A 28,000-nucleotide genomic window follows, 5' to 3' on the forward strand; every position below is an offset into this window, starting at 1 on the left:
CATGGCTTCAGATCGGGAACGCTTGCAGTGTAGTGTGTGAAAAAGGAAGAAAAGCAGATGAATAAACTAGGTAATTATTTACTGCTGACATGCTGAAACTAAATCGCACGTTTAATAATAATCACAACGAAGTCCACCTTGACATTTATTGATCTGCGGAAAATTCTGCATTTCTCTGAAAGCATGCCAAACGTCAATTCAGCAAATTTTCTGTCACGGGTTATATGATAACTGAATATGCGTTATTTTTTCATAAGTTCCTAGTAAATGGGCGCTTAACGCTTTGAGAAGAGAAATTTTCTATCACCAAAGAATACGAAAGACAGATTTTTTTTTATTCTGTTGCTGGAATATGCTTGCCATTATTGTCATTGGGAATGTGAAGTTCATCATTTCCTAACGACTGCAAGAACTTTTACCTCTCAGATATGGTACTCTCCCATAAAACTCATTACGAGCCAACAGCGACAGAATTCCAATCAGCTAAATCAAACAGAACTATAAAAAAACGTTCATGTTGTTTAAATACAAGGATGCAGTGTTACTAGATTTCACTAACTTCACATGTTCTCCATCTAATATTACCAAAAAACTTCGTGGAAAATAACACGTTCTTCGAATCGCTGTGCGATTTTCAACAATCTTTCTCTAGGAAAAACATGACATGTAATGGGCTGGCTCTATTAGCGCAGAGATGGAAACTACGAGTCAGTCCGTCGCCACGTATGATCTGTAGGATAGTGGAAAGCAGCGTCCGGCGTCAGTAAAAAAAGGATCGCGCGACGGTCACGTGAACTGGGTTTACAAGAGTATCACATTACAATGGGATTTCTCCAGTTTTTTTTATATTTATGGTACGTGAAGTTCAGAACACAAATATTAATCCACCAAAATAATTCGATGCAACTCTAAAAACTCAAAAATTCTCGATAAAACCGACGCTGAAGATTTCCTACCGTTTTTAAGATAGTAAAGTAAGGTCCATTTTTCTGGACATCTGTGTGGTTGTGTGGTAGAAACCTCGCCTGCCACATAGCGGTTGTGTGTTTGATTCCTGGCTGATGCAATTTTTTTAAATAGGTACATGTTCTGTTAACAATTCCGTGAAGCTTAAAATACATAAAGATGGGAAAAAGATCAGTAGCGCTCGAGACTGGTATAGTGGTTCGAGTCTCGTTTGTCATTTTTTCGGTTTTTTCCTTTCAGTTCGAATACCTACGTCATCTAACTGTAAAATTCATCAAATACATTCTAATTAACAGATACGCAATTGCTATTTTAAGAAAAATGCTCGTCTTCTTATTTATAATTATATATTGCACACAAAATTACAGTTTTCATTGCAAATATAAATCCGCAGTTACTGATGTTTTGTAACAGATTATTTACATTTTAAAAAATTACAAATTATTTCTCATCCTTACGAATTTTACGCTTCGTGGACTTGTTCACGGGACATGCACTTTCGTTTAATATTTGGGCAGAACTGGGAATCGAAACCGTGCCTCTCACGTAGTACTTGAATATTCTATCACAGCCACATGAGCTCTCTAGGATAGGCTGTCCTTGCTTTAGCGTATTAAAGACGGTCGGATATATTCGAAGTCGATTTTCTGGAGAATTTTAGAGAGTTACATCGAACTGCATTTTTTGACTGATACTTTAGTTCTAAATTTCAGGTACCATACATATTTTTTTAAAAATCAAATTGTCGTGTGATCCGCTTGTTAGACTGGTGTGTACAGAGCAAATCTGTGAGGGATGAGAAAGACCCACAATTGTTCAATAGCGGTATTAGATGTTTGAACTACTCAACAGAGCAAATTTAGCTAGACATCATGGATACCTATATGATTCAATGCATATTGTGCTGAAGAATTTACTCCTATCGCTTTATTGCAGGTCGCTCCAAAAACGTTCAAATGTGTGTGAAATCTTATGGGACTTAACTGCTAAGGTCATCAGTCCCTAAGCTTACACACTACTTAACCCAAATTATCCTAAGGACACACACACACACACACACACACACACACACACACACACACACACACACACACGAGGGAGGAACACGAGGGAGGAACCTCCGCCGGGACCAGCCGCACAGTCCATGGCTGCAGCGCCTTAGACCTCTCGGCTAATCAAAAATGGTTCAAATGGCTCTGAGCACTATGCGACTTATCTTCTGAGGTCATCAGTCGCCTAGAACTTAGAACTAATTAAACCTAACTAACCTAAGGACATCACACACATCCATGCCCGAGGCAGGATTCGAACCTGCGACGTGGCGGTCGCTCGGTTCCAGACTGTAGCGCCTAGAACCGCACGGCCACTCCGGCCAGCGCTCGGCTAATCCCGCGCGGCGCAGGTCGCTCCAAGTCGTTGCAGAAAGGCGTGGGTCTTCTCAGTTTCAACTATAAGTAATCGGACAGATGCACGTAATATGCAACTACACCCGTGAGCCAAAATATTGTGATCATCCCAGAATGAAATTTTCACTCTGGAGCGGAGTGTGCGCTGATATGAAACTTTCTGGCAGATTAAAGTTGTGTGTCGGACCGAGACTCGAACTCGGGACCTTTGCCTTTCGCGGAAAAGTGCCCTACCGACTTTTTTAATATTTTGTTCGTTGCTGTTTGTTGTATTTGGTCGTAGCGGACGTCACATGACATCCATTGAAGTTCGTTGTTGATCCTCTTTTATTGCAGAGACAATCTAGGTCTCTGAGCGAACACGCTGAGATACCTTGCCGGCACCGACTGAGCTACAACCCAAGCACGACTCTCGACCCGTTCTCACAGCTTTCATTCCGTCAGGACCTCCCCTTCTACGTTCCAGACTTCACAGCTCCTCTCCTGCGAACATGCCGCCTCGCAGCATCGCGGGCGTATGACGCACTAAGGAGATTATAAAAGCGGAGCTGATATAAAAGAGGAATATCCCCAACTGCTATAAATAATATGGTGAAATCTAAAACTGACCTTGCCACAGAGAAGCGGATATGGCTGAAAGGATTCATTCTAGCGACGATACGGGCAAAAGATCCACCGGCATACGTACTTGAAAAAAGAGCAGAATTTTATGGGCCGTTGCCCATGACCGGTCATCTCGGAAACAACGAAGCTGGACGGACGGCTGTGTAGGTAGTTTCCGGAGAATAAACGTAGCTATCGTGCTTACAAATGACGACTCAAGTTATACTTAAAAGAAGTACCAAGAGACAAATTATAAACGTGTTTAGTCATGACAACAAGTGAATTCTCGCCATAAATTCGAAATAGAATAAATTATTTTCAAATGTTGTGTAACACTTAAATGCCCAAGCTACAAAAAGTAATTCATTTGGCAACGTATCGTCCATAAATATAATTAAGTCAGCATATACGGATCGCGATAATAATACATTTACATTTAAAGGTCTTTATTTCAGGCAAGTGGATAAGACTTTACACAAAATAGCTGCGGAAAGCCTAACGTACTTTTTTATTGCTAAACTGGAAACTCGCATAGGTTCCTGAAAATTGAAGCACCCATCTCTAGTAATAACGTGGAACAGAGCGAGGTAGTTGTCCACCTTGAGTAGTTACTGACGATAAGTACAGTGAAAAGATCCTCCTTGTTTCTCGTGTTTGCAGTGTGCAAGACGTGTCTGACACTTCGCTAGTTATCTCACCGCTTTTATAGTTTGTCTGGCGCACCTCGGTGGTTTCTGTGGTATATAGGATGAGAGTTTTGTCCGTGAATCGAGTAAAGCTTCAACGGTACAAATTGATAGCGATTTTTATTAGAAAACAATTGGTGAAATACACACATCCATCAGCATATGGCCGTAGTAATGTTATTCGTTGTGAAACGGGGCTTAAGGGCAATGCTGAATCGCCTGTTTCCAAGCAGTGTGTTGTACTTGCACCCAGTATCAGTTTCACGCTGTATCCTCTGAGACTGCGTACCTTCCCTGAGACGCTTTCGCAGATGAAGCTCCTCCCCGCTCCTACTCCGGCGCCGACAGCTGGCTGATTAGGAGCCGCAATATAATTAATATGCTCCATGTCTTCCGGGTAAACACCCAGAGGTAACTTGCGTACCACGGCACCAAATTAAAGCGGCACAAGAGATTAAAATGGACATAGCAAGTTGCTTCTCGCTCCAGAAATATTCGTCCATTGTGAATTATTAATGGAAGAACATTTGACAATGTTTGAATGAGTTGCTATTTATTTAAGACTGAACCTTAGGTTTGCGAAGACTCATATTACACTTTAAACATGTATTTAATCCAAAGCATGTAAGTTAGAATAGGTCCTATCTTCTACTATAAATTACGTGAGTCCACTGATTTAATGATTTGAGAAAGACTTATCTTTAACATGAACTTAATGACTGAATTATGCCATGAAGCCGAGACTACTTACACGCTGAAAGAGAATACATTCACGTTCCTGTGTGTAGAATATACTCGTTGCAGGAGGACCATATTGAGATCGTTGGAACGACAGGTCAGAAAGTATGAAAGATTATACTCGGGGTGTGATAAAATATTACCAACACTTTGAATGAACTTACTAAGGTTGAAAAGAATAGCATGGTGTAAGTATACGTAGCCAATGTCTGAAGACTCAATGTATTACCACCTGTTAATTAGGTGCAATATAGACCAAATTATACATTAGTCATGATTAAAAATGGTTCAAATGCTTCCGAGTACTATGGGACTTAACATCTGAGTTCATCAGTCCCACAGAACTATGCCCGAGGCAGGGTTCGAACCTGCGACCGTAGCAGCAGCGCGGTTCCCGACTGAAGCGCCTATAACCGCTCGGCCACCGCGGCAGGCAGTCATGATTACAAAAGCACCGATAAAACAGGTGGATACCAACAAGCATTGCTTTGTGGCAAACTTTCACATCGGGGAAAATCTTTATAAATCTGTCATGTATGGCTATGAAACCATCCGGGGTATCTGAAAGATACGATACTTCATAATTCGAAGAGTGCACGTATATATAGAAGCAAATGAAGGACATTTTGAAAATTTGTTGAGAGTTTCTATGTTCAGAAGTATATGAGATGTTCATTCACTAATAACTAAAAAACCAAATATTTTCCAAAATATATTATATGGGCTTTTTCGTGTGTTGACATGAGCAACACAATCTCTAAAAAACTTTAATACCCTCTCAATGGTGAATTTTTTACTTCAGTGCCTGGTATAGTAAAGCTTGTACAGAAAACAATGGTAGCTTTTCACAACAGCACGAAATTGACAGAAAAAGTCCGAAAAATAAGTCCAAAATTCTCATTCTTTCCTTAGCTTGAACAAACTAATCAGCCTTAATTGCGCATAGTTATTGCTGCTAGGAAATGGCTTCAGCACATGAATGCAGTTGTCAATTCTATGAATTACACCTCAATGTATTTTGCAAAACAACAATAACGCATCAGCTAAAAATACTAAGTAGGTCAATGTAGGCCTATAGCAATTTAAAAAATTGGTATGTTTACTCTTGAGGTTAGCTTCATTCTATTAATACGGTTACTTTCGAAACATATTTTCCTGCAGTGTACCGCACAATACATTTTGAATTAAATTATTCATTCACAATGAGCTTATTGTTTCAGAAGTCAAAAATAAAATGGCCAACATTCATATGTGTAACCTGCACATTTACAGTATTTTGCGCTTTCTTCAATAGACCCGTGCCCTCCCACATAATTTCTGCTAAGGTAAGTATTGCATACTATTACGTGTCAGCCGTTGCTTCGCAAATATAAATCTCCTTGCAACATTCCCATCTAGTTCAGTACTCCTAAAGTCTTAAATACGGGAAAATAAACCCTGAGCTTCCATGCGTAAATTTCATATTATGTGTTAATTGTTCACGTGGATATCCGTACAAGTTCTATCGATTTGTAGCGTTGCGGCTTTTCAGACAGATCACAGTATGATGTCTGCCCCCTAGATGTGGAGGCTATAGCACGTACGAGAAAACTGTGGTAACTAGCCTAATATATGTGTAACGGAAACATGTTTTTGCAATCTTCACTGCTAGTATAGGTAGAAAAAGAAATCAATTTATTCGAGTAACTTAAAGAGTTGATTATCAGGTACTGAATCAAAATTTACAGTGTTTGTGCATCGAAATCGTTAGACTTTTCGCCTGTCTCTGTAGCGTGACTGAATGTCGTGAGTGTATTAACCATATAATCGTGGATGGTCGTCATGGAAATTGCATAGCCCCGCGTGCCATTAATGCCCACAATGAAAACTGACTACAACGTGGATGGAGGCCGAAGGCCGTGTTACATCCGTCCAAATTAGGTAAGGGGTAAGTACAATCGTAATCATTCCGAAAGTACAGTGAAAACTACTGCATATGGTGTTCCAAAGCAATCCAATGAAATCTGCATACAAATTATTAACAATGAATCATCGGAATAAGAATACGGCGTGATTTAAATTTAACTGCTCCAGTCGCTGTCAGGTAGCCTTCTCCTAGTACCTCAAACGAGTCTGCATCATTTGGCGGCTAGATGTCAATGAAACCACATTGCAACTAAAAACAAGGTGGTGGTCATGGCAGTATGGTTTCGGAAACGTTGTCGTGGCGTTCGCTAGAACTGTTACACTAGTGGCCGTCAAAATAGCTACACCACGAAGATGACCTGCTACAGACGCGAAATTTAACCGACAGGAAGAATATGCTGTGATACGCAAATGATTAGCTTTTCAGAGCATTCACACAAGGTTGGCGCCGGTGGCGACACCTACAACGTGCTGACATGAGGAAAGTTTCCAACCGATTTCTCATACACAAACAGCAGTTGACCGGCGTTGCCTGGTGAAACGTTGTGATGCCTCGTCTAAGGAGGAGAAATGCGTATCATCACGTTTCCGACATTGATAAAGGTCGGATTGTAGCCTATCGCGATTGCGGTTTATCGTATCGCGACATTGCTGCTCGCTTTGGTCGAGATCCAATGACTGTTAGCAGAATGTGGAATCGGTGGGTTCAGGATGGTAATACGGAACGCCGTGCTGGATCCCGACGGCCTCGTATCACTATCAGTCGAGATGACTGGCATCTTATCCGCATGGCTGTAACGGATCGTGCAGCCACGTCTCAATCCCTGAGTCGACAGATGGGGAAGTTCGCAAGACAACAACCATCTGCACGAACAGTTCGACGACGTTCGCAGTAGCACGGACTATCAGCTCGGAGACCATGGCTGCGGTTACCCTTGACGCTGGATCACAGACAGGAGCGCCTGCGATGGTGTACTCAACGATGAACCTGGGTGCACGAGTGGCAAAACGTCACTTTTTCCGATGAATCCAGGTTCTGTTTACAGCATCATGACGGTCGCATCCGTGTTTAGCGACATCGCGGTGAGCGCACGTTGGAAGCGTGAATTCGCCATCGCCATACTGGCATATCACCCGGCGTGATGGTATGGTGTGTCATTGGTTAAACGTCTCAGTCACCTCTTGTTCGCATTGACGTCACTTCGAACAGTGAACGTTACATTTCAGATGTGTTACGACCTGTAGCTCTACCCTTCATTCGATCCCTGCGAAAACCTACATTTCAGCAGGATAATGCACGACCGCATGTTGCAGGTTCTGTACGGCCCTTTCTGGATACAGAAAATGTTTGACTGCTGCCCTGGCCAGCACATTCTCCAAATCTCTCACCAATTGAAAACGTCTGGTCAATGGTGGCCGAGCAACTGGTTCGTCACAATACGCCAGTCACGACTCTTGATGAACTGTAGTATCCTGTTGAAGCTACATGGGCAGCTGTACCTGTACGAGCCATCCAAGCTCTATTTGACTCAATGCCCAGGCGTATCAAGGCCGTTATTACGGCCAGAGGTGGTTGTTCTGAGTACTGATTTCTCAGGATCTATTCACCCAAATTGTGTGAAAATGTAATCACATGTCAGTTCTAGTATAATATATTTGTCCACTAAATAACCGTTTATCATCTGCATTTCTTCTTGGTGTAGCAATTTTAATAGCCAGTAGTGTAATTCATGCGGAAGTCACTATTGACACATTTTCTCAGGAATCGATCTTGAGAGATCTGGTTTGCCCGTATCTAATAATTGTGTCCGCAAAGGAGTATGGGATCACTACTTAAGATACTGTGCCTTGAAGAACAGTTAGAAATGTTTTCAAGTGTGTGACAGAGTAGGAGCTCCAGTCGCGTCCAGTTTACAATTAAAGCAGTAATGTGAACAACCGTGTGGTCACTTCAATAGTCGGGTTCGCTCTGCGAATCCTTCACCTCAGTCTTCAATAGCTTTGAAGAAAACTCGAGGACACTATGGCTCCTGATAACAGAGGAGACTTGTCAGTACCTGAATGCGTCCCTGCTGTGTATGCTGCACACCGTACTTACTTTGATTGGGTAACTAGGGGGTGTTGATATAGAAGTCATTAGAGACATAGTAGGGAAGAAAATCGGTCTAAGGTATTTGAAGCAGAAAAAACCTGCATCTGGATGACCGGATAGGGATACAAATCTCGCTCCGCTAGAACATGAGGCTAACGTCTTAGCTATAGCTCCACACTGCTCGCTGATTTTTCTCGACAGTTACAGGTCATCAAGCAGATTTGAGTTTTCTGTGATTTCCCTATGTTGATCAAGAGGCATGCCGTTATGGTTCCCTGGAAAAGGGCACGTCCTATTTCTTTCCCCATCTGCGTTTTATCTGAGTTTGTGTTCCGTCTCTAATAATCTCGTCGCCGCAAGGACTTTAAATCACAATCTCCCCGTCTTTCTATTTGTTTTCTGCACGTTTTTCCTACATTTCCTTTAAAATTTTGAGTAAAATTACTTTACTGTTTAGTTTTTCGATTCTATGATACTCCCTGACTGTTAGCGAACGATTTATATTTTTATTTAAAAGTATAGGATGTTGTTCGTAAGTTATAAAGTTCTTTCAGTGCCTAAAATGTTACTTTATTTTCATGTAAATCAATGTAAACATGCATGTTTATGTTTTGTAAAAGTTAAATGGCAAAACCTGATTGAATGTCATCCTTCATTCGCAACCAAGCCAACAAAACAAAAATATTGGACTTGACATCCATTACCTCACAGTTTTCGTCCAACCCGCATTCGTGTCATCAGGTGACAATATACTGTGCTGCAAAAATAGGCACTGAAAACTGTACGTTGACAGTGGATGGGTGAGAGCAATATTGACAGCTAAAATGCATTACAATAGTGTGTGTGCACCATGGCTACTGAAAATCGTCACTTGAGATCAACATCGGCTATTGAATGCTTATAATTAATCATTATGTGGAAATTTGTCACTTCACTACGGAAAGCAAATTTTTGTCTATCCTATTTAGTTGTGTATCTAGCAGATAGTGAACGGAGCTACCATCAGTCAGTTGTATGTTAATTGGAGCACGTCCCACAGAAAGTAAGAGGTTTCTCTGATAGTCTCTGCATAATCATTGTTTGAGCCTTTCAGTATGTCAAACAAAAAGAAAAGTTACTTCTTTATCGTAGAAGGTAGAAATTGCAGTCCTTTACCTCCCATGCGTGTTCCTACAAAGTCTTCGCTTATGTAAAACTTTAAGAAACCGGAGCGAGCAGCACGCCAGTTCCCCAGACACGCCACATCGTATAAATTGCGGCACTACGACCAAAAAATATCTACCCCAAAAAGTATCCATGTAACTACTTACACAATTTTCTGTGGCTGTACCGTTGATTTTTCAGTACATACAAGTATTAGTCTTAGCACATTTTCGGTTGATTTCAAGCTAAGCAAGTATTGATATGAAAATATTTTAGTAAATTTTGGTTTAATTCGTCATACTATTTTCATTGTTTTTATCTTCATGTATCTGTCTTTGCGTGTACACTGAATTTCATCCATGTCAAGGAGTTTATTAGTGCGACGGCTAGGTATTATAGTTCTGTTAATTTTCGGGAATTGTAGCTATTATCTTTAATCTACTGAAGCAGATCTTAGGCAAAAGTTGCAGCGAAGAATTCCAGCATTTGATTTCCTCGGAGATTAAATCTGTTAGCGAGACTTACCCTGTATCATCGGTCCGAGCCTGGATTGAGGGGAGCAGGAGATGTTCGCAATGTTCTTATAGGAATGTCACGGTCGAGGTCCCTCGTATTTAGCTGATCAGAGTTTTAGTTCCGAGTTAAACGACCTCGACTACGAAATTCTGAACTCTTCACTTTTTCCTTTAGACTGTTTCTTAAACAGACTCCTTAATAACACAGCCAAGCTTAGTTCCATACTATGTTCATCTTTAAATGACATAGATCACAAATACTCTAGTCCATGTGAATGAATTCGCTGTCACAGGCCGAACAATACAGCAGAACGAACAACTTTTCGATTTACACGTGAAACTGCCGAAAATAATGTTCCTACTTACTTTCGTTGCTACATTTGGATTTTCATTCGTGTTAGAAAGACATTCTTCAGTCAGACCATGCGTGGTATCTCAGCCGTCTTCGTTGTGTCCATACTAACGGCATGTTAGAAACCCTAACAGTTACTCAAGACTGAATTAGAGTTCTTCATCTCTGTTTTACGAGGCAGCGGTGTTACCCGAAACTGTAGACGACTCCAACCAAGTACCCATATTCGTCGTGATTTGGCTAGACGTTCAAAGCTGTTAATAGTAAAATGTAGAATTTCGTTGACTGCGGTATTTTACCATCACACACATACTAACATTTTTATACAGAAAAAACTTGTGTACTACTTTTTCAGAGAAGACTTGGAAACCGCAGTCATGAATTTGTTTCTCCATAGCGAATGTGGATAAACAGAAATGCAATAGTCAGATTCACATCATTTTCGAGGAAAATTCAGGTATCCCTTACGTCCAAATATCTCACGGGGATGTAGCCGGATGACGCCTTCCACAACCGGCGATGTTTCGAAAGGAGCACACGCCATTTTCATGGCACGACTGCAGTAACAAACAAACTCAGGTCTCACATCTGTCATGTTGTTTACGGTAATTTGGTACCCAAAGGCTACTCGTTAATATCGTTGTACACCATCCCAATCACATTCTCGTAAAACAAATTTTTCTACCACAAGAAATCGAAGTGGCTTACTCAAGGTCTACAATGGAGGAGGTCACGATGTATCAGGCGTGGAGAGGTACAATGTGGATGAGATGATGCGCAGTTTAAAGCCCTGCTTGTTCTATAACGCTTGAGTGAGCTCTGAAAGAACAGGGGGAAAATGTAACCTAATGTCAGTACATAGAGAACTCCTCTTTCAAAAAGCACCAAGGGCGTGTTCCTGTCAGTCTGACAGATGAACACAACGTTCTAAGCCTTCACTTTAAAAGAAATTGTACAGGCACTTTTAACATATAATTTTCTACCCAGGAGCTGTGCGACATTATCTTTCTACGCCATCCCAATCACGTTCTGGGAAAGAAAATTTTCCCTCCACAAGAAATCGAAATACTTCCCGGTCAAGCACGTGATTATAGTTTACCAAAATTCTCCACGGAGGCGGTTTAGAAGAATTAGAGACAGAGTACCATCTTAGATGAAACATTACGGAAGAAGGAAACACACTATAGAAAACTTGCTGCAAGATGGATGGGACTGGATTTGAACTTGTCTCATACCAAATACGACTCCTGTATCTTAATAACTGTGGTATCAGTTCGGTAACGACATGTTAAGGGAACGTACGGAACTACAATTATTAAAAACGTATTTATTAGTAGTGGAACAGCTTGGAGAACCCAAGACGCTCACGATTTTCTTAGTCGTGATATCCACGAGGGTTCTGTTTAATGGCTGAACAGATTCCGAAGGAAGCAAATTAGTGAATCAGTAAGTTATGAAATAGTCACATGGCATTCTTGGCTGGGAGAGTTAATTCAGCCACCTGATAGGAAGAAAACTCTACGCGCGCCATGATTCCGTTCCTCGCAATGTGTGAGAGCTGTGCCTTTAGTTGATCTTTTGAATGCAAGTGACTATTGGGCGTGTATCAATTTTGTGTTGTAGCTTACGCTAGACTGCTGAATTTAGCATCCCTATCCGACGAACGGGACACCACCAACAATGTGACATCTTATCACTCCATGAGAAACAGCGGAAAGGATGAGAATTTAATTCAGGGTACTGGCGCAAAGTCTGGTGATCAGGGACATAAAGCAACCATCACACCCTTGTTGGTCAAATATCGGTGTTTAAAATTTTTTCTACCGCCAGGATTCGAACACGTCGCCCACAAGTTCAGTGCCACCACGTACATTTTTTGTTGGCGAATTTCGCAACAGATGTAATAAGTTATGGTTTCGTTGTCACATGTGTTTTATTCGTTTAAATTGACGTTTTTCTTTAATTTTTCGATGTAAACTATGTTGAAAGGTTAAAAAATATACGTGTTTATAGACCTTACAGGGGCGAGACACTGGTCACCGTTAGCCTAGAACAGTCAGAATAGAACAAAAGAATGGACTTACGTTCGCGAGTGGAGTACCAATGCTGCTTTTCGAAGCCAGGTAATTTCGTTCACATAACTCATTCTCCATGGATTCGGTGATAGAGTAGTAGTTGAGTAGAACGAGGATGCGCGAGGGAATTAGACCTGAAATTCACGCAATGAGAGCGGCAGTCGGGTAGTTTATTTGTCCAAAACCAGGGAGTACCTAACTCAAAGTTTTTAATGGACTTTACTCTTCCGAAATACAAGTCTGTTTTTTTTTTAAAAAACGGTGGGAGCTCGTTTGTTAGTTTCATTGGAATGGAACAACTTTACCCCTTAGGGATGCAGAAAATGTGCAAACACAGTGCTTGCTGCCAGTCCATGAGGTATCGTACTTCCAAAAGCAATCAAGCAAAGCCGGTGGTCAATCAAGTGGTCACACGAATAGTCGCCGTGGTATAACACCTTCCGTCACGAAAAGGCTGTTTACTGGGCTCGCGTGTTTGTGAGTATAACACAGTTCATCAAAAATGCTGCTTATCTTTTCCCTTTGAAAAATTTAAATACTTCCAAACTTTAATTTCACTTTTGTTGTCCGATAAATAAGTTCCACAGTTTCACGAAATCTGCCTTAATTGCGGTAGTTAAACCTGACATATATTTTCCCACAATTTTCAGTAATAGAAGTTATGGTCTGAACCTCACACTTTACTCAGACACGAAGCCTGTAGAAAATATGGCACGAAATCTGTAACGATCATAGATCTGTAACGATCATAGATCTGTCATTGTATTCCATTCATCAATGTGAAGAACTAACAATTAATATAAGATTCACTACTGAGGTTCCAATACTGCTCTCCCATGCATAGTAAGAAACTGATGACACGTGCTGCCATGTATTTGATAAACAATCTGTGCAACATATAGTAAGTTACCAAAAAAAACTATTCTTTGATTATTTTTGACCAAGTCCCCTGTACGCGAATTACATAACGAGTGTACAAGTACAGTTTGTGACGCAGGAGCTACGAAAAAATGATACAGTAATATATTTTGTACTCCTGTATTTCTAATATTTCATTTCTGTATTACCATTTTGAATAATGAACAAAGAAAAGCTCAAAAACAGCAAACAATGTTTTCATGTCTTTACCGTAAATACATCAAAGCAGAGCCATAACATAAGAATCAACAGTTTCTCTTTATTTTATGAAGACGGAACCTTTCTACTGTCAGGCTACGTCAGTACAGCCAACTTTTCCATATTCCACAACCTCTAAGCCTTCATTGAATACAGAGGACCATCAGATTCTCCACAAATACACAACTAATAGACTGCGAAGCTTGCACCTCAGCTTTGCTGTGTGTATTCTTCTCAAAGTCCACATTTTTGTGCCAGGACACGGACCGCTAAGCAGCTACAATTTTTTTCGTTGCCACAGGATGGCTGTAACTTTTAACTGGAGCGTTACTGTAAACTTAAAATAAAAAAACACTATTTTAAACAGCGTTTCGCGAGTGACAAGTTTAATCATCATCATCATCATCATCATCATCTTGGACAGATTCGAGCCTCTAGCCGGCCGGAGTGGCCGAGCGGTTCTAGGCGCTTCAGTCTGGAACCGCGCGACCGCTACGGTCGCAGGTTCGAATCCTGCCTCGGGCATGGATGTGTGTGATGTCCTTAGGCTAGTTAGGTTTAAGTAGTTCTAAGTTCTAGGGGACTGATGACCACCGATGTTAAGTCCCATAGTGCTCAGAGCCATTTTTGAACCGAGCCTCTGGCCGGGTCTCTATGGAACATAAGTCTCTCCATCGTCTTCTGTCTTGCCACCATCTCTCCGTCTTCACCTGGGTCCAGTCTTTTCCTTTCTTCTGGACGCATTCCTCCACTCCTTTCAGCCATCTGTCTCTCGGTCTTCCTCTCGGTCTTCCTCTTGGTCTCCTTCCTTCCAGTTTCATCTCCTGTATTCTTCTGGGTATCCTCTTCTCCATTCTCTTAACGTGCCCATACAATCTCTGCCTGGATTTCTCTATCTCCCCCTGTAATGGTTCCACCTTCATTAACACTCTGATCCTCTCATTTGTTAACATGTCCATCTTCATCACTCCAATACTGTTTCTTAAGAAATTCATCTCACTAGCTTGAACTTTGCTTCTCTCTCTTCCTTTCATAACCCAGGTTTCTAAAGCATATGTCAGGATCGGGACATAGTATGACCGGTATATAACCCTTTTACTGATTTGGGATACATCCATGCTCCATATCAGGCTTCTGACACTATTCCGAAACGCTTCTGCTTTTCTCCCCGCTCGTTTATTTCTCTGTCGTTTTTTTCATCTTTCTGTATCAGGCTTCCTAGGTACTTGAAACTCTCCACTCTCCTCAATCGTTCCCCACCAATTGTTACTCCAGTCGTTCCTCTCTCCTCCTTTCTTGTTGTGATAATCATCTCACTCTTACTTCTATTAAATTTCATCTCATATTCTTGTAGTGTTCGTTGCCATACGTCCAACTGCTCTTGTACTTCTCCTTATTCCCCCAAATCATCAGATCACCTGCAAATACCAAAGCTTTCGTTTTCCTTTCACCAATTATTGTGCTACTGTACTCATTATATGATCCATCACTACAATGAAGAGTAATGGTGAAAGTGCACTTCCCTGCCTCAAGCCATTCTTCTGTTCAGTTCAAGCTGATCTCTCTCCTCCCACTTTCACACAGCTCTCACTTCCATGGTACATTTCCTTTATTCTCCAAATAATCTGTTTTGCTACTCCTCTGTTCTCACGCTTTTTCAATGTCCAGGAAGGTCATTAGTAGATCTGTTCCATATTCATAGTGCTGTTCCTGCAGTTGTCTTAAAGCAAAAATTAGATCCACCGTGGACCTTCCTGTTTTAAAGCCATGTTGCTCTTCTCTCTCTCTCTCTCTCTCTCTCTCTCTCTCTCTCTCTCCCTTCTAATTTTTCCCGAATTCGTGTTTCCAAATTTTCTCAAAAATCTTTGCACAATGACTCATCAATGTTATCCCCCGATAATAAGACGATTACTTCTTCCAAATCTTCAAGGAAATGAGTGCAGTTTACGTGGTAAATATTCACGCATGTCCGAAGGAACAGTGCATCGTTCTTGTTAACAACACAGGCCTGTAATACCGTATTTATCCGCCGGCAACAGGCGAGATTTTCAGTCAAAATGTCCTCCCCTGTACGGGAATTACGTAACGTGTGTACGAGTAAAGATTGTGACGCAGGAGCGACGACATATGCAAGTTTGGGTCTGGCCCTGATTCGTGCACGGGTAGCCAAAGCGCTTCAGACGACCTCTTGTGTAAAGCGGGAAATCCGGGTTCGAGTACCGGTCCGACACAGAGTTTCATTGTTGTCATTCCCTTATACAGCTGATGGTTGTTCGTATTCGCAACTGCGAATACATTTCATGTACCTCATGAAGTAGCTGTCTGTCTAGCATTAATGCTGTACAAGAGCTCCACATGATGAGACTGTTAATGTGTACAATATCAAACTATGTTCATAATAGTGACTAGCAGATGGTTGTCCGGATATTCCAGCAGAGTGGTACCTTCCAAATCGCTCTTCCAAATTTACGAGTCAATTTTTCTAAAACGTATACATTAGAATTGGCTAGGAAGTTTTGCAAAACATATTAAATCTTAGCATGTATGTGTGACTATGAAATTTATGACAATCTCTTCAATCGATATCTTAGTGCTTGCACTGAACATACACATTCTTAGTATTCGGTACAACAAATAAAATAATTATTCTATACCGAAAATAACGACATTTATTTCATACAGAGTGAACCTTGTGTGATAATGGTGTTAACATGAATTCAGTACATACACGGTGTTCGGGAAGTCCCGTTACAAACTTCTAGGTCTTGCAGAGGGGAAGGAGTAGATGACATTCTGAATTGGAACCCATCTCCAGAAACGCACCATTTCCGTGGCACAACCATTTGAAAAAAAGTTCGTAGCGTAACAACTTTTACAAGCAACTGATTAGGCATGACCCTCTGCTTGTGTACTTACTGAAGGATTTTCTTCGACGTGATGCAGTACGGCCTCTTCCAATACGGGGCTGCGGCGTCTCCTTGGAGCACCACAGCTACGCCTGCTGACAACGTAGTAATCTTTTCTCGAAGCCGTTACGTAATTGTGGTGAAAAGGATATGCAATGGATTCAGACATTAGAATGAGATTTTCACTCTGCAGCGCAGTGTGCGCTGATATGAAACTTCCTGGCAGATTAAAACTGTGTGCCGGACCGAGACTCGAACTCAGGACCTTTGCCTTTGGAAGGTAGGAGACGAGGTACTGGCAGAAGTAAAGCTGTGAGGACGGGGAGTGAGTCGTGCTTGGGTACATCAGTTGGTGGAGCACTTGCCCGCAGAAGGCAAAGGTCCCGAGTTCGAGTCTCGGTCAGGCACACAGTTTTAATCTGACAAGAAGTTTCGATTCAGGCATTGTGAATAACGATCTTGATAAAGTTGACGAGCAGCTCTTCCATTGCCGTGAGCTTCGCCACTCAGAAGGATCATGTCGGTGTATTCTGCAAACGTTTACTCAACCATTGGTCTAACACAGACTCGTGGATCAGACTTAAACTAGGTCAGAGAGGTAAGACGAACGTCAAATAACATCAACTATACCGACATAACCACATCCCACCATGACTACCCTGTTGCATACCCACGTAGCAAACATGTTTTCAAACGGATGTAGCACGGGAAGGGTACGTTTCCGGAAATGAGTTTCTATTCAAAGTATTATGTACTCCCTCCCCTCAGTCCTACAATTTTGTAACGGGAATTTCCGAGGACCCTATATGTTAACACCACTCCACGCCTAAACGGATCGGCGCCCTATTTTAGGACCAAAACATACTGGCCGTGACAAAAACTTATATTAGCACACTGAACTCGCATTCGGGAGGACGACGGTTCAAACCCGTGTCCGCCCATCCGGTTTCACGTTTTCCGTGATTTCCCTAAACCACTTCAGGAAAACGTCGGGATGGTTCCTTTGAAAGGCCACTCCGATTTACTCCTCTATCCTTCCATAACCCGAGCTTGTGCTCCGTCTCTAATGACCTCGTTGTCGACGGAACGTTGAACACTTATCCCTTCCTCCTCAAAAACGAACTGACTGACTGAAATTGTGTGTCCATGAGTACGGCTTTCAGTTATTACCGCGACACGCCATAAAAATCTACATTTGTATATATACTCCGCAATCTATCTTACCGTGTGTAGCCGACGGTACTAGCGGTAAAGCTATCTTTACTGCCATCTCCTGTTCCATTCACGAATGGCGCCTGGGTAAATGATTACCAGTAAAGCTCCGTATGGCATGTAATTTCTCTAGTTTTCGCGACGTCAACATTTCGGAAGACGTACTGAATTGCATGCATGTCCGAAGGAACATTTCATCATTCTTCTTAACAACACAGGCACTTGCCCGCGAAAGGCAAAGGGTCCGAGTTCGAGCCTCGGTCCGGCAAACAGTTTTAATCTGCCAGGAACTTTCATATCAGCGCACACTCCGCTGCAGAGTGAAAATTTCATTCTGGAGTCTTCTCTAAGTCTACAAATGCTATAAACGTAGGTTTGCCTTCCTCTCTTCTAAGGTAAGTAGTAGGGTCAGTATTGCCACGCGTGTTCGTGCGTTTCGCCGGAATCCAGACTGATCTTCCCCGAGGCCAGCTTCTACCAGTTTTTCCATTCTTCTGTCAAAAATCCTTGTTAGTAATTTCTAACCATGACTTATAGTTCGACAATTTTCACATAATTCAAGTTAAAATATGAGTCCTCTCTTTGCCTACTCCAGCGAGCTGTGGAGAGCTAGACACGTCATGGAAACTATCAATGATGTAAGGCACTTTCTGATTAAGTAATGCGACAGAAAAAAACGCGCCAGCGTTAGCCAGACGTCTTCATATTATAATAAAATATAATTCATCATAAAAAAATTCATACGGCATTTAGATCGAGGGTCTGTGTGACAATATTAAGACACTAATTCAAAAATTAAAAGGAAAATGAGAAATTTTCGCTTCATTGAAAAGGAAAACTTCCTTGGATGAAGAAGCAGAGAATTAAACATATTATTGAAGTTATATATAGTGTACAAATAGCATTATCTGTAATTATGAAACTATGATCACAATTTATCTTTTATTCACAGTTTGTTATTGCTTCCTCATGTAACTAGTTAACATACAATAAATGTTACTTAAAAGTCGACTGACAGACTAAAAAATTTCAAGTGAACATGGGCCCTAAAATACGTTTCTTGAGAGCTATGAGCACTTATTCAATAGATGTTTTTGACAGTAACGAACGTGGATAAGTTCTCATAGCTCTTCAGGGATGCATTTTAAACCCCATGTTTACTTGACATTTTTCTTGTTTTAGTGCAAGGAATATGTCCTCAAAGTCTGGAAAGGGAATTTAGTTACACTCGTTATGTGGGTTTTTTCCCACTGCAGTATAAAACTCAGCATCGAAGATTCGACTTCGTCTTAACCAACATAGTCTAATTCAACCAGAACCCAGGTCATGGAAGTCCTAATAGGCACATGATTCTCTCGAATCTCACTGTTAAAATGAGAGATTAACTCTTTCTCAAGCTTGCAGATATAAATACATACTGTCCGCAGAAACATATAGTTCACTTTGAATTCCGTTCTTTGCAAGTTTCACTGTGCGCAGAATCCAAATTCGCTGTTCTACCGTTGAGAATACATTGGTATCACTCAAGTGTCTTTTTCCACTTCGAATTCACTGACGGGAGTATTCTTTCGTCCAGCAAGACACTTTTAGTTCTGATTTCTTATTGTTTCCAATTATTATTAACATGATATATGGAAATAATCTTGCACAAGTAGTGGCGCATGGCTGATGTAGCACAATGGATAAACGTTTAACACAGGAAATCGCCTATTCGTGATAACCAATTTCATCCAAATTTTGGTATTTGCAGTGCTTAGCCAGAAATGGAAGTAACAGAAGTGAGAGCTCCAGATGGATAAACTTTTAGAAAAAAGAACATTTTTCTTGCTGGTCGGATGAGGTATGAATCACTTCCGTTAGCGTACTTCCAGGAGGCGGTTGGCGCCGCGGAAAGATTACAAAACAGTAAATAGAGATCGTGTGGTCGAGTTCCTGTGCAGAAAATCTCTTTTATTTTAAATTTTTACGTTTCTTAAATTGCAAAGAAACAAAACTAATGCTCAGTATATTGTATTTATAAATATTTTCATATACGGCATTAAAAGGAAAGGCAAAGGAAAATTTGGGTTTGAAAATATATTTCCAGAAAGGGACTGTAATGCGTACAAAAGATTTTAGTATGAGATTAGCTATTTTTATTATTTTACAGGAGGTGGTGCGATATTCATCGTAAAAACATGGAAAGCAGTAATTATCTCGGCTTATTACAGACGGTATAAGCGTCGCATTTTTTACTATTATATGGTAGTTTTAAAGTGGCGACAAACCACGCATAAGGCATCATTTCGCCAAATACTGGCGAAGATAGCTAGTAATGTACAACAGAATCTATTTTGATGCCGTCTTCTCGGAATGTAATTTTTTTTCTCTCAATGAGCAGATTTTAGCTGCAGCGGAAGCTGATTATTCTAGTACACCTGTCTAGGACTGCTTGAAGGTGAAAACTGAAGCTAACGGAATACCGAGCCCTGTGCGCTGAAATTAAAATCTCTTCTCGGAAAGTTATTTACAGAATGCTCATGGGCGCTGTAAGGCCAATCCGTTCTTGGAAATTTAGTTACAATCCCAAATTTTCCTTTGCCTCTCCTATTCACGCCTTTAATGAAAATATTAACAAATACAACATATTGAGCATTATTTATATTTATTTGCAGTTCAAATAACGTTTGAATTGAAAATAGAAAGAAGCTTCTGTATAGGGACTCTACCTCATGAAGTACGGACTACCTCTGCGCCAACCGCTGTCTCGATACTATGCTTACATAAATGACTTGTGACTAGTCTGACCCGCGCCAAAACCAACTTTTCTAAACGCTTGACCATGTGCAGCTAACACTTATGTCAATTTAATTTCTGGCAAAGCCCTGTAAATACCAAAAATTTGAGTAAATCGGTGATGACGAGTAGACACGGTCGCCTTGTAAGTAAAAATATTATTGTGGTTTGCACTGTGGTGTAGCTTTCGGGGTTGAAATGCTCTCACTCGAGACTTGCATGTTTCATGTAATTACTTTATTATGGTCCTGCTACATAGCAGAGAAAGGTAAGTGGATGCGCTCTTTTGTGTATGTGCAGAGGAGAGGCCTCCCACCGGCACGACGCCGTACGAACGATTGGTCCGAGCCCAACAACAGGATCATAAATGGCAGTCGGAGGTGAGCCTGGGGAAGCGCATAGGTTTCTACCGCATCCGCGGGGACCTGGGAAGCGGAAACTTCTCCCAGGTCAAGATGGCCGTGCATCAACTCACCAGAGGTCAGTAGCAGCCACAACAATTATCCTCTTAGATTTATTTTGCAAAAACAAACATAAGGTCTGATGGGATAAAAGCAATTAGTGATTTTATAATGTTACTTATAATCCGTCTTGATTGCAATTTTTTTTTTTATTCATATGACCGGTTTCGGTTCATACAGAACCATCTTCAGATCTGATATTTCAGTTACAGGAGTAACCCGTCCAAATCCAGCAACTTTCACATGCTGCGTCACCCAGCATGTGAAAGTTGCTGGATTTGGACGGGTTACTCCTGTAACTGAAATATCAGATCTGAAGATGGTTCTGAATGAACCGAACCGGTCATACGAATAAAAAAAAAATTTGCAATCAAGACGAATTATAAGTAACAATATAACTCTTAGATTTAGCCAATTTATTTGAAATTTCATACGTTTTTAAATTTGGTGACGGTGTGATATTTGGATTAAGATTATAGATAAGAACCTGAACTGTCTCTGCGAGTAAACTGTTTACGTTATGTCATGGTTCACATACTCGGGGAATTCTGGAATTCTGAACATTCAGTTCTGCTATTTGTGGTCCTGTGGTCTTTGGGCTTTGTGGTCTAGGGGTAGAGTCTTTGATTCATAATCAAAACGTCTTCGGTCCCGGGTTCGATCCCCGCCACTGCCTAAATTTTGATAAATAATCAGCATTGGCGGCCGAAGACTTCCGGTATAAGAAGTCGACCTCATTCTGCCAACGGCCTTGTCAAAGAGGGCGGAGGAGCGGATAGAGGTTCAGGGCACTCTCTTGTCCTAGGGGTGGGAAATTGCCCCTAAAGGCGGAAGAATCAACAATGATCAACGATATGAGGATGCAGAAGGCAATGGAAACCACTGCAATAAAGACACGTAACGTGTATCCACAGGACATGTGGCCTGTAATTGAAGAAGTGTCATGATGATCTCTCCATTGGCAAAAGATTCCGGAATAGTCCCCCATTCGGATCTCCGGGAGGGGACTGCCAAGGGCGAGGTTACCATGAGAAAAAGATTGAATAATCTACGAAAGGATAACGTTCTACTAGTCGGGGCGTGGAATGTCAGAAGCTTGAACGTGGTAGGGAAACTAGAAAATCTGAAAAGGGAAATGCAAAGGCTCAATCTAGATATAGTAGGGGTCAGTGAAGTGAAGTGGAAGGAAGACAAGGATTTCTGGTCAGATGAGTATCGGATAATATCAACAGCTGCAGAAAATGGTATAACAGGTGTAGGATTCGTTATGAACAGGAAGGTAGGGCAGAGGGTGTGTTACTGTGAACAGTTCAGTGACCGGGTTGTTCTAATCAGAATCGACAGAAGACCAACACCGACAACGATAGTTCAGGTATACATGCCGACGTCGCAAGCTGAAGATGAACAGATAGAGAAAGTGTATGAGGATATTGAAAGGGTAATGCAGTATGTAAAGGGGGACGAAAATCTAATAGTCATGGGCGACCGGAATGCAGTTCTAGGTGAAGGAGTAGAAGAAAAGGTTACAGGAGAATATGGGCTTGGGGCAAGGAATGAAAGAAGAGAAAGACTAATTGAGTTCTGTAACAAGTTTCAGCTAGTAATAGCGAATACTCTGTTCAAGAATCACAAGAGGAGGAGATATACTTGGAAAAGGCCGGGAGATACGGGAAGATTTCAATTAGATTACATCATGCTCAGACAGAGATTTCGAAATCAGATACTGGATTGTGAGGCGTATCCAGGAGCAGATATAGAATCAGATCACAATATAGTAGTGATGAAGAGAAGGCTGAAGTTTAAGACATTAGTCAGGAAGAATCAATACGCAAAGAAGTGGGATACGGAAGTACTAAGGAATGACGAGATACGTTTGAAGTTCTCTAACCCTATAGATACAGCAATAAGGAATAGCGCAGTAGGCAGTACAGTTGAAGAGGAATGGACATCTCCAAAAAGGGCCATCACAGAAGTTGGGAAGGAAAACATAGGTACAAAGAAGGTAGCTGCGAAGAAACCATGGGTAACAGAAGAAATACTTCAGTTGATTGATGAAAGGAGGAAGTACAAACATGTTCCGGGAAAATCAGGAATACAGAAATACAAGTCGCTGAGGAATGAAATAAATAGGAAGTGCAGGGAAGCTAAGACGAAATGGCTGCAGGAAAAATGTGAAGACATCGAAAAAGATATGATTGTCGGAAGGACAGACTCAGCATACAGGAAAGTCAAAACAACCTTTGGTGACATTAAAAGCAACAGTGGTAACATTAAGAGTGCAACGGGAATTCCACTGTTAAATGCAGAGGAGAGAGCAGATAGGTGGAAAGAATACATTGAAAGCCTCTATGAGGGTGAAGATTTGTCTAATGTGATAGAAGAAGAAACAGGAGTCGATTTAGAAGAGATAGGGGATCCAGTATTAGAATCAGAATTTAAAAGAGCTTTGGAGGACTTACGGTCAAATAAGGCAGAAGGGATAGATAACATTCCATCAGAATTTCTAAAATCATTGGGGGAAGTGGCAACAAAACGACTATTCACGTTGGTGTGTAGAATATGAGTCTGGCGATACACCATCTGACTTTCGGAAAAGCATCATCCACACAATTCCGAAGACGGCAAGAGCTGACAAGTGCGAGAATTATTGCACAATCAGCTTAACAGCTCATGCATCGAAGCTGCTTACAAGAATAATATACAGAAGAATGGAAAAGAAAATTGAGAATGCGCTAGGTGACGATCAGTTTGGCTTTAGGAAAAGTAAAGGGACGAGAGAGGCAATTCTGACGTTACGGCTAATAATGGAAGTAAGGCTAAAGAAAAATCAAGACACTTTCATAGGATTTGTCGACCTGGAAAAAGCGTTCGACAATATAAAGTGGTGCAAGCTGTTCGAGATTCTGAAATAAGTAGGGGTAAGCTATAGGAAGAGACGGGTCATATACAATATGTACAACAACCAAGAGGGAATAATAAGAGTAGACGATCAAGAACGAAGTGCTCGTATTAAGAAGGGTGTAAGACAAGGCTGTAGCCTTTCGCCCCTACTCTTCAATCTGTACATCGAGGAAGCAATGATGGAAATAAAAGAAAGGTTCAGGAGTGGAATTAAAATACAAGGTGAAAGGATATCAATGATACGATTCGCTGATGACATCGCTATCCTGAGTGAAAGTGAAGAAGAATTAAATGATCTGCTGAACGGAATGAACAGTCTAATGAGTACACAGTATGGTTTGAGAGTAAATCGGAGAAAGACGAAGGTAATGAGAAGTGGTAGAAATGAGAACAGCGAGAAACTTAACATCAGGATTGATGGTCACGAAGTCAATGAAGTTAAGGAATTCTGCTACCTGGGCAGTAAAATAACCAATGACGGACGGAGCAAGGAGGACATCAAAAGCAGACTCGCTATGGCAAAAAAGGCATTTCTGGCCAAGGGAAGTCTACTAATATCAAATACCGGTCTTAATTTGAGGGAGAAATTTCTGAGGATGTACGTCCGGAGTACAGCATTGTATGGTAGTGAAACATGGACTGTGGGAAAACCGGAACAGAAGAGAATCGAAGTATTTGAGATGTGGTGCTATAGACGAATGTTGAAAATTAGGTGGACTGATAAGGTAAGGAATGAGGAGGTTCTACGCAGAATCGGAGAGGAAAGGAATATGTGGAAAACACTGATAAGGAGAAGGGACAGGATGATAGGACAGATGCTAAGACATGAGGGAATGACTTCCATGGTACTAGAGGGAGCTGTAGAGGGCAAAAACTGTAGAGGAAGGCAGCGATTGGAATACGTCAAGCAAATAATTGAGGACGTAGGTTGCAAGTGCTGCTCTGAGATGAAGAGGTTAGCACAGGAAAGGAATTTGTGGCGGGCCGCATCAAACCAGTCAGTAGACTGATGACAAAAAAAAAAAAAAGAATCGTATCCACCCGCGCTCATAGCCGAGGGCGTTAACGTGACGCTGCCTGGATACTCCTGCTATAGGGTTAACCAAGGGGACGGCGAAGATGCGGATTTTAGTCGGTTTCCCACAGCCAGCTTCGGGTTGGGGATTTTCTCTGCCCGGGGACTGGGTGTTTGTGTTGTCCTCATTATTTCATCATCATCATTCGTGACAGTGACCTAACTGGACTGTGAAAAAACTGGGACTTTGTATGGACGCTGATGACCGCGCAGTTGAGCGCCCCCACAAACCAATCATCTTGATCACAGCCAGCTTGGCAGGGAACGTGGCCAGGGCGTGTAAAGTGGCCATTGTGTATTTTTTTCCCCTGAACAGTGCTTCTGCCTGCCGTATAGTGGTCAAACTAATACACGGAGTAATACGCTTACCACATACATGTTTAGACAATGTTTGGCCTGCAAATGTAGTTCCTTATTTATTTCAGTTTGACAGTTTCCTCTGTGAACAACTAAAGCCGATATCGTGTCCGGTCGGGAAAAGTGACTACACTACCCGTCGGGAGGAATGGTGAAGGTGTTTACCCGATAAGAGTTACTTACTTCCATTTATCACAGATAATATTACAGGTCAGACTGCTTTTAAACCATTTTACACACAAAGCCATCACCCGTCATTCTGTCCCTATGTGACGATTTTGAATTATTTAATTTTTATTACCTAAAATCTTTCCTGTTCTGTTATAATTTGCGTAATACAAAAATCCCATTGCAAACGATGTGCTCCAGGCGCTCGGTAATGTTTCAGACACTAGGGCATCAAGATGCTTAGAAAATATTTCCACGAAACTCCATATTACCTCCCCCCCCCCCCCCCCCCCCCCCCCTCCCCGCCGGTAGAGAAATGTGTCCACTCTGTAACAGTTCCTAAAAATGAATATAGTTCCTATATATTTTAGGATTATACGAGGCCTGTTCAGAAAGTAAGCTCCGATTGATTGCCAAATTGAAACCACAATGAACATCAGAAATGTTTTACTTGTAACAATTAGCTACACCTTCAGCTACTTCTCTACGTAGTCGCCGTTCTGACTTAGACTTTTGTCATAGCGTTGTACCAACTTTTCAATAGCCTCATCATAGAAGGCAGCCGCCAGTGCTTTCCGCCAATTCTCCACGCTGGCCTACACCTCGTTGTCTGTGTCAAAATGTTGTCTTCAAAGACAGCAGTTCATGTGACCAGAGATGAAACTCAGGGGGAGACAATTGCGGACTGTATTGTGGGTAATCTCACATTTCCATTTGAAAACGATGCAGGAGCATCTTCATTGCCCCTGCAGAATGCGGCTGAGAATTGTCTTGAAGAAGAAACAGCACGACAGTTATGTAATGTTAGCTGCATAGCTTCAGGCGAAATTTCTCACCAGGCCCTCGTACTTGGCGGCAGACACTATTTTCTAGACATCTTTACGCACTCACTGCGAGCTCAGAAATGAGAAGAGTGACGGGATGCTAACTGGGGTTATACTAGAGACACTACCCAACACATCTGTGCAAAGCTTTATCGGATTTTCATAGTCGTTTCCATTTCGCGACCGATCGGAGCTTACTTTCTGAACGCCCCTCGTATTAGTTGTACATGGTTAGGTGGGAAGTTTAATTTCCCTTAGAGTGGCCACTTTACCCAACCTTCCCTAAACTCCAGGCTGCTACCAAAGTTCCGCGTAAGATACACGACACACAAACATGCAGGAAACGTTCTTACACTTCAAAAAGATACTCTCTCCAGAGTCAGACAGATGGGGAACATGAGTCCCGTCCCTGGAGGGGGCGTGGCAGGTGGGTGGTGGCGTCAGGAACGGTATCCGGCTACCGGCGACTATTAACAACATCGCAACTCGTATAGCGATGAAGACCCTAGTAATACAAAAATGATCCTAGGATGCAGCAAATCCATCACAGGTTTCTGTGCCGTAAATGTTCGCTTCATCTCTAAAGTCAGTTCATTAAATGTAATCAAACACGTACTATTATACTTTTGTTTGCTATAAGATGATGTGATACCACCTACGCACTTCGGGTTGTATTTTTCTAACTTTATTATTTAGCATTTTCCTATAAATATTTTAATTGCGGTTGTATATATGTTCGTAATATGGATGCCAGAAGTAGATGGCTGTTAAGATTTGATACGTCTCGGTTCGAGGCAACCACAGCAGCTATGTCTTTCAGCGTTTGCTGCCATTTCCCCACTCATCATATAAAACGATTTTTCTTCCAAACCTGATTCCTTTATGCATTGCATTTTCTGATACCGTCGCGACCATCGCTGAGGATGTTGGTAACACGTACAGAATGGGATTCTGACAGCTATCTTCCGCTGAAACTGTCCAACACGATTTTTCGATTAGCTCTTGCGCGAAAGGCAATTTCGCCTTTCCACCTGCTGCTGCTATGATTGCCAAAATCTGCGCTGGCAGTCAATATGTCAGAACGATGCACTCAATACGTGGCTGGACACGCAGCAGAAAAATGTCATAACAAATCTAAGTTCCGCATCTAACGCCGTCTGACAGGTGACCTGGTCCGCTGATTCCGACCATCCCGCATGTGGTGTCTGGCGCTGATATGTGAAACATATCGCACGCAGCCGAAACAGCGGACGCTACTTTCATATTCATTACAAATACCTCTCCTCAATATTGCCGACTGACGGTTCCGCGCACGTTGAGATCGACGCAGTTCACATCCCTTCTCTGGCATCCGACCTACATGTATTTTCTCAGCGTGAACTTTAGCAGTAGCGTTCGGGTACAAAGCGGAATATTTAATTCAAACATTAAAAACAGGAAACTCCACTCAGTGTTCTGCGGTTGAATTATCACGGATTTGGAGATGCAGCAAAGGCTTAAAGTATGTGGAACATAGAGAACGACGATTTGCAAGACATGTCTTTGTTTTCCCCGCGATCTTCACAATTATAAAATTTGACCATTCATACATCTCATACAGGGACAGGACGAAAATGAGACACGTACATAGTGTGTTACACCTACAAAGGGGGCGTCATAATTATTAGCGTAAGCTGACATGGGTGAAGGTATACGATAAAGGAAGCAAAACCGTTCCAATAAAC

At 41.6% G+C, this 28,000-nt stretch overlaps 1 protein-coding gene across 5 annotated transcripts in view; it reads left to right on the plus strand.

Annotated features, from left to right (window-relative positions):
* Positions 1-28,000, plus strand: part of LOC126471575 (serine/threonine-protein kinase NIM1) — a 510,574-nt gene that overhangs the window by 385,691 nt on the left and 96,883 nt on the right. For all 5 annotated transcript variants that reach the window (XM_050099805.1, XM_050099802.1, XM_050099803.1 and 2 more), the window contains one exon: positions 20,791-20,970. In XM_050099805.1, the coding sequence (XP_049955762.1) occupies positions 20,791-20,970 (180 nt within the window). The remainder of the gene's footprint in view (positions 1-20,790; positions 20,971-28,000) is intronic.

Source organism: Schistocerca serialis, chromosome 3 (genome assembly GCF_023864345.2).
Source record: "Schistocerca serialis cubense isolate TAMUIC-IGC-003099 chromosome 3, iqSchSeri2.2, whole genome shotgun sequence".
Classification (NCBI taxonomy): domain Eukaryota; kingdom Metazoa; phylum Arthropoda; class Insecta; order Orthoptera; family Acrididae; genus Schistocerca; species Schistocerca serialis.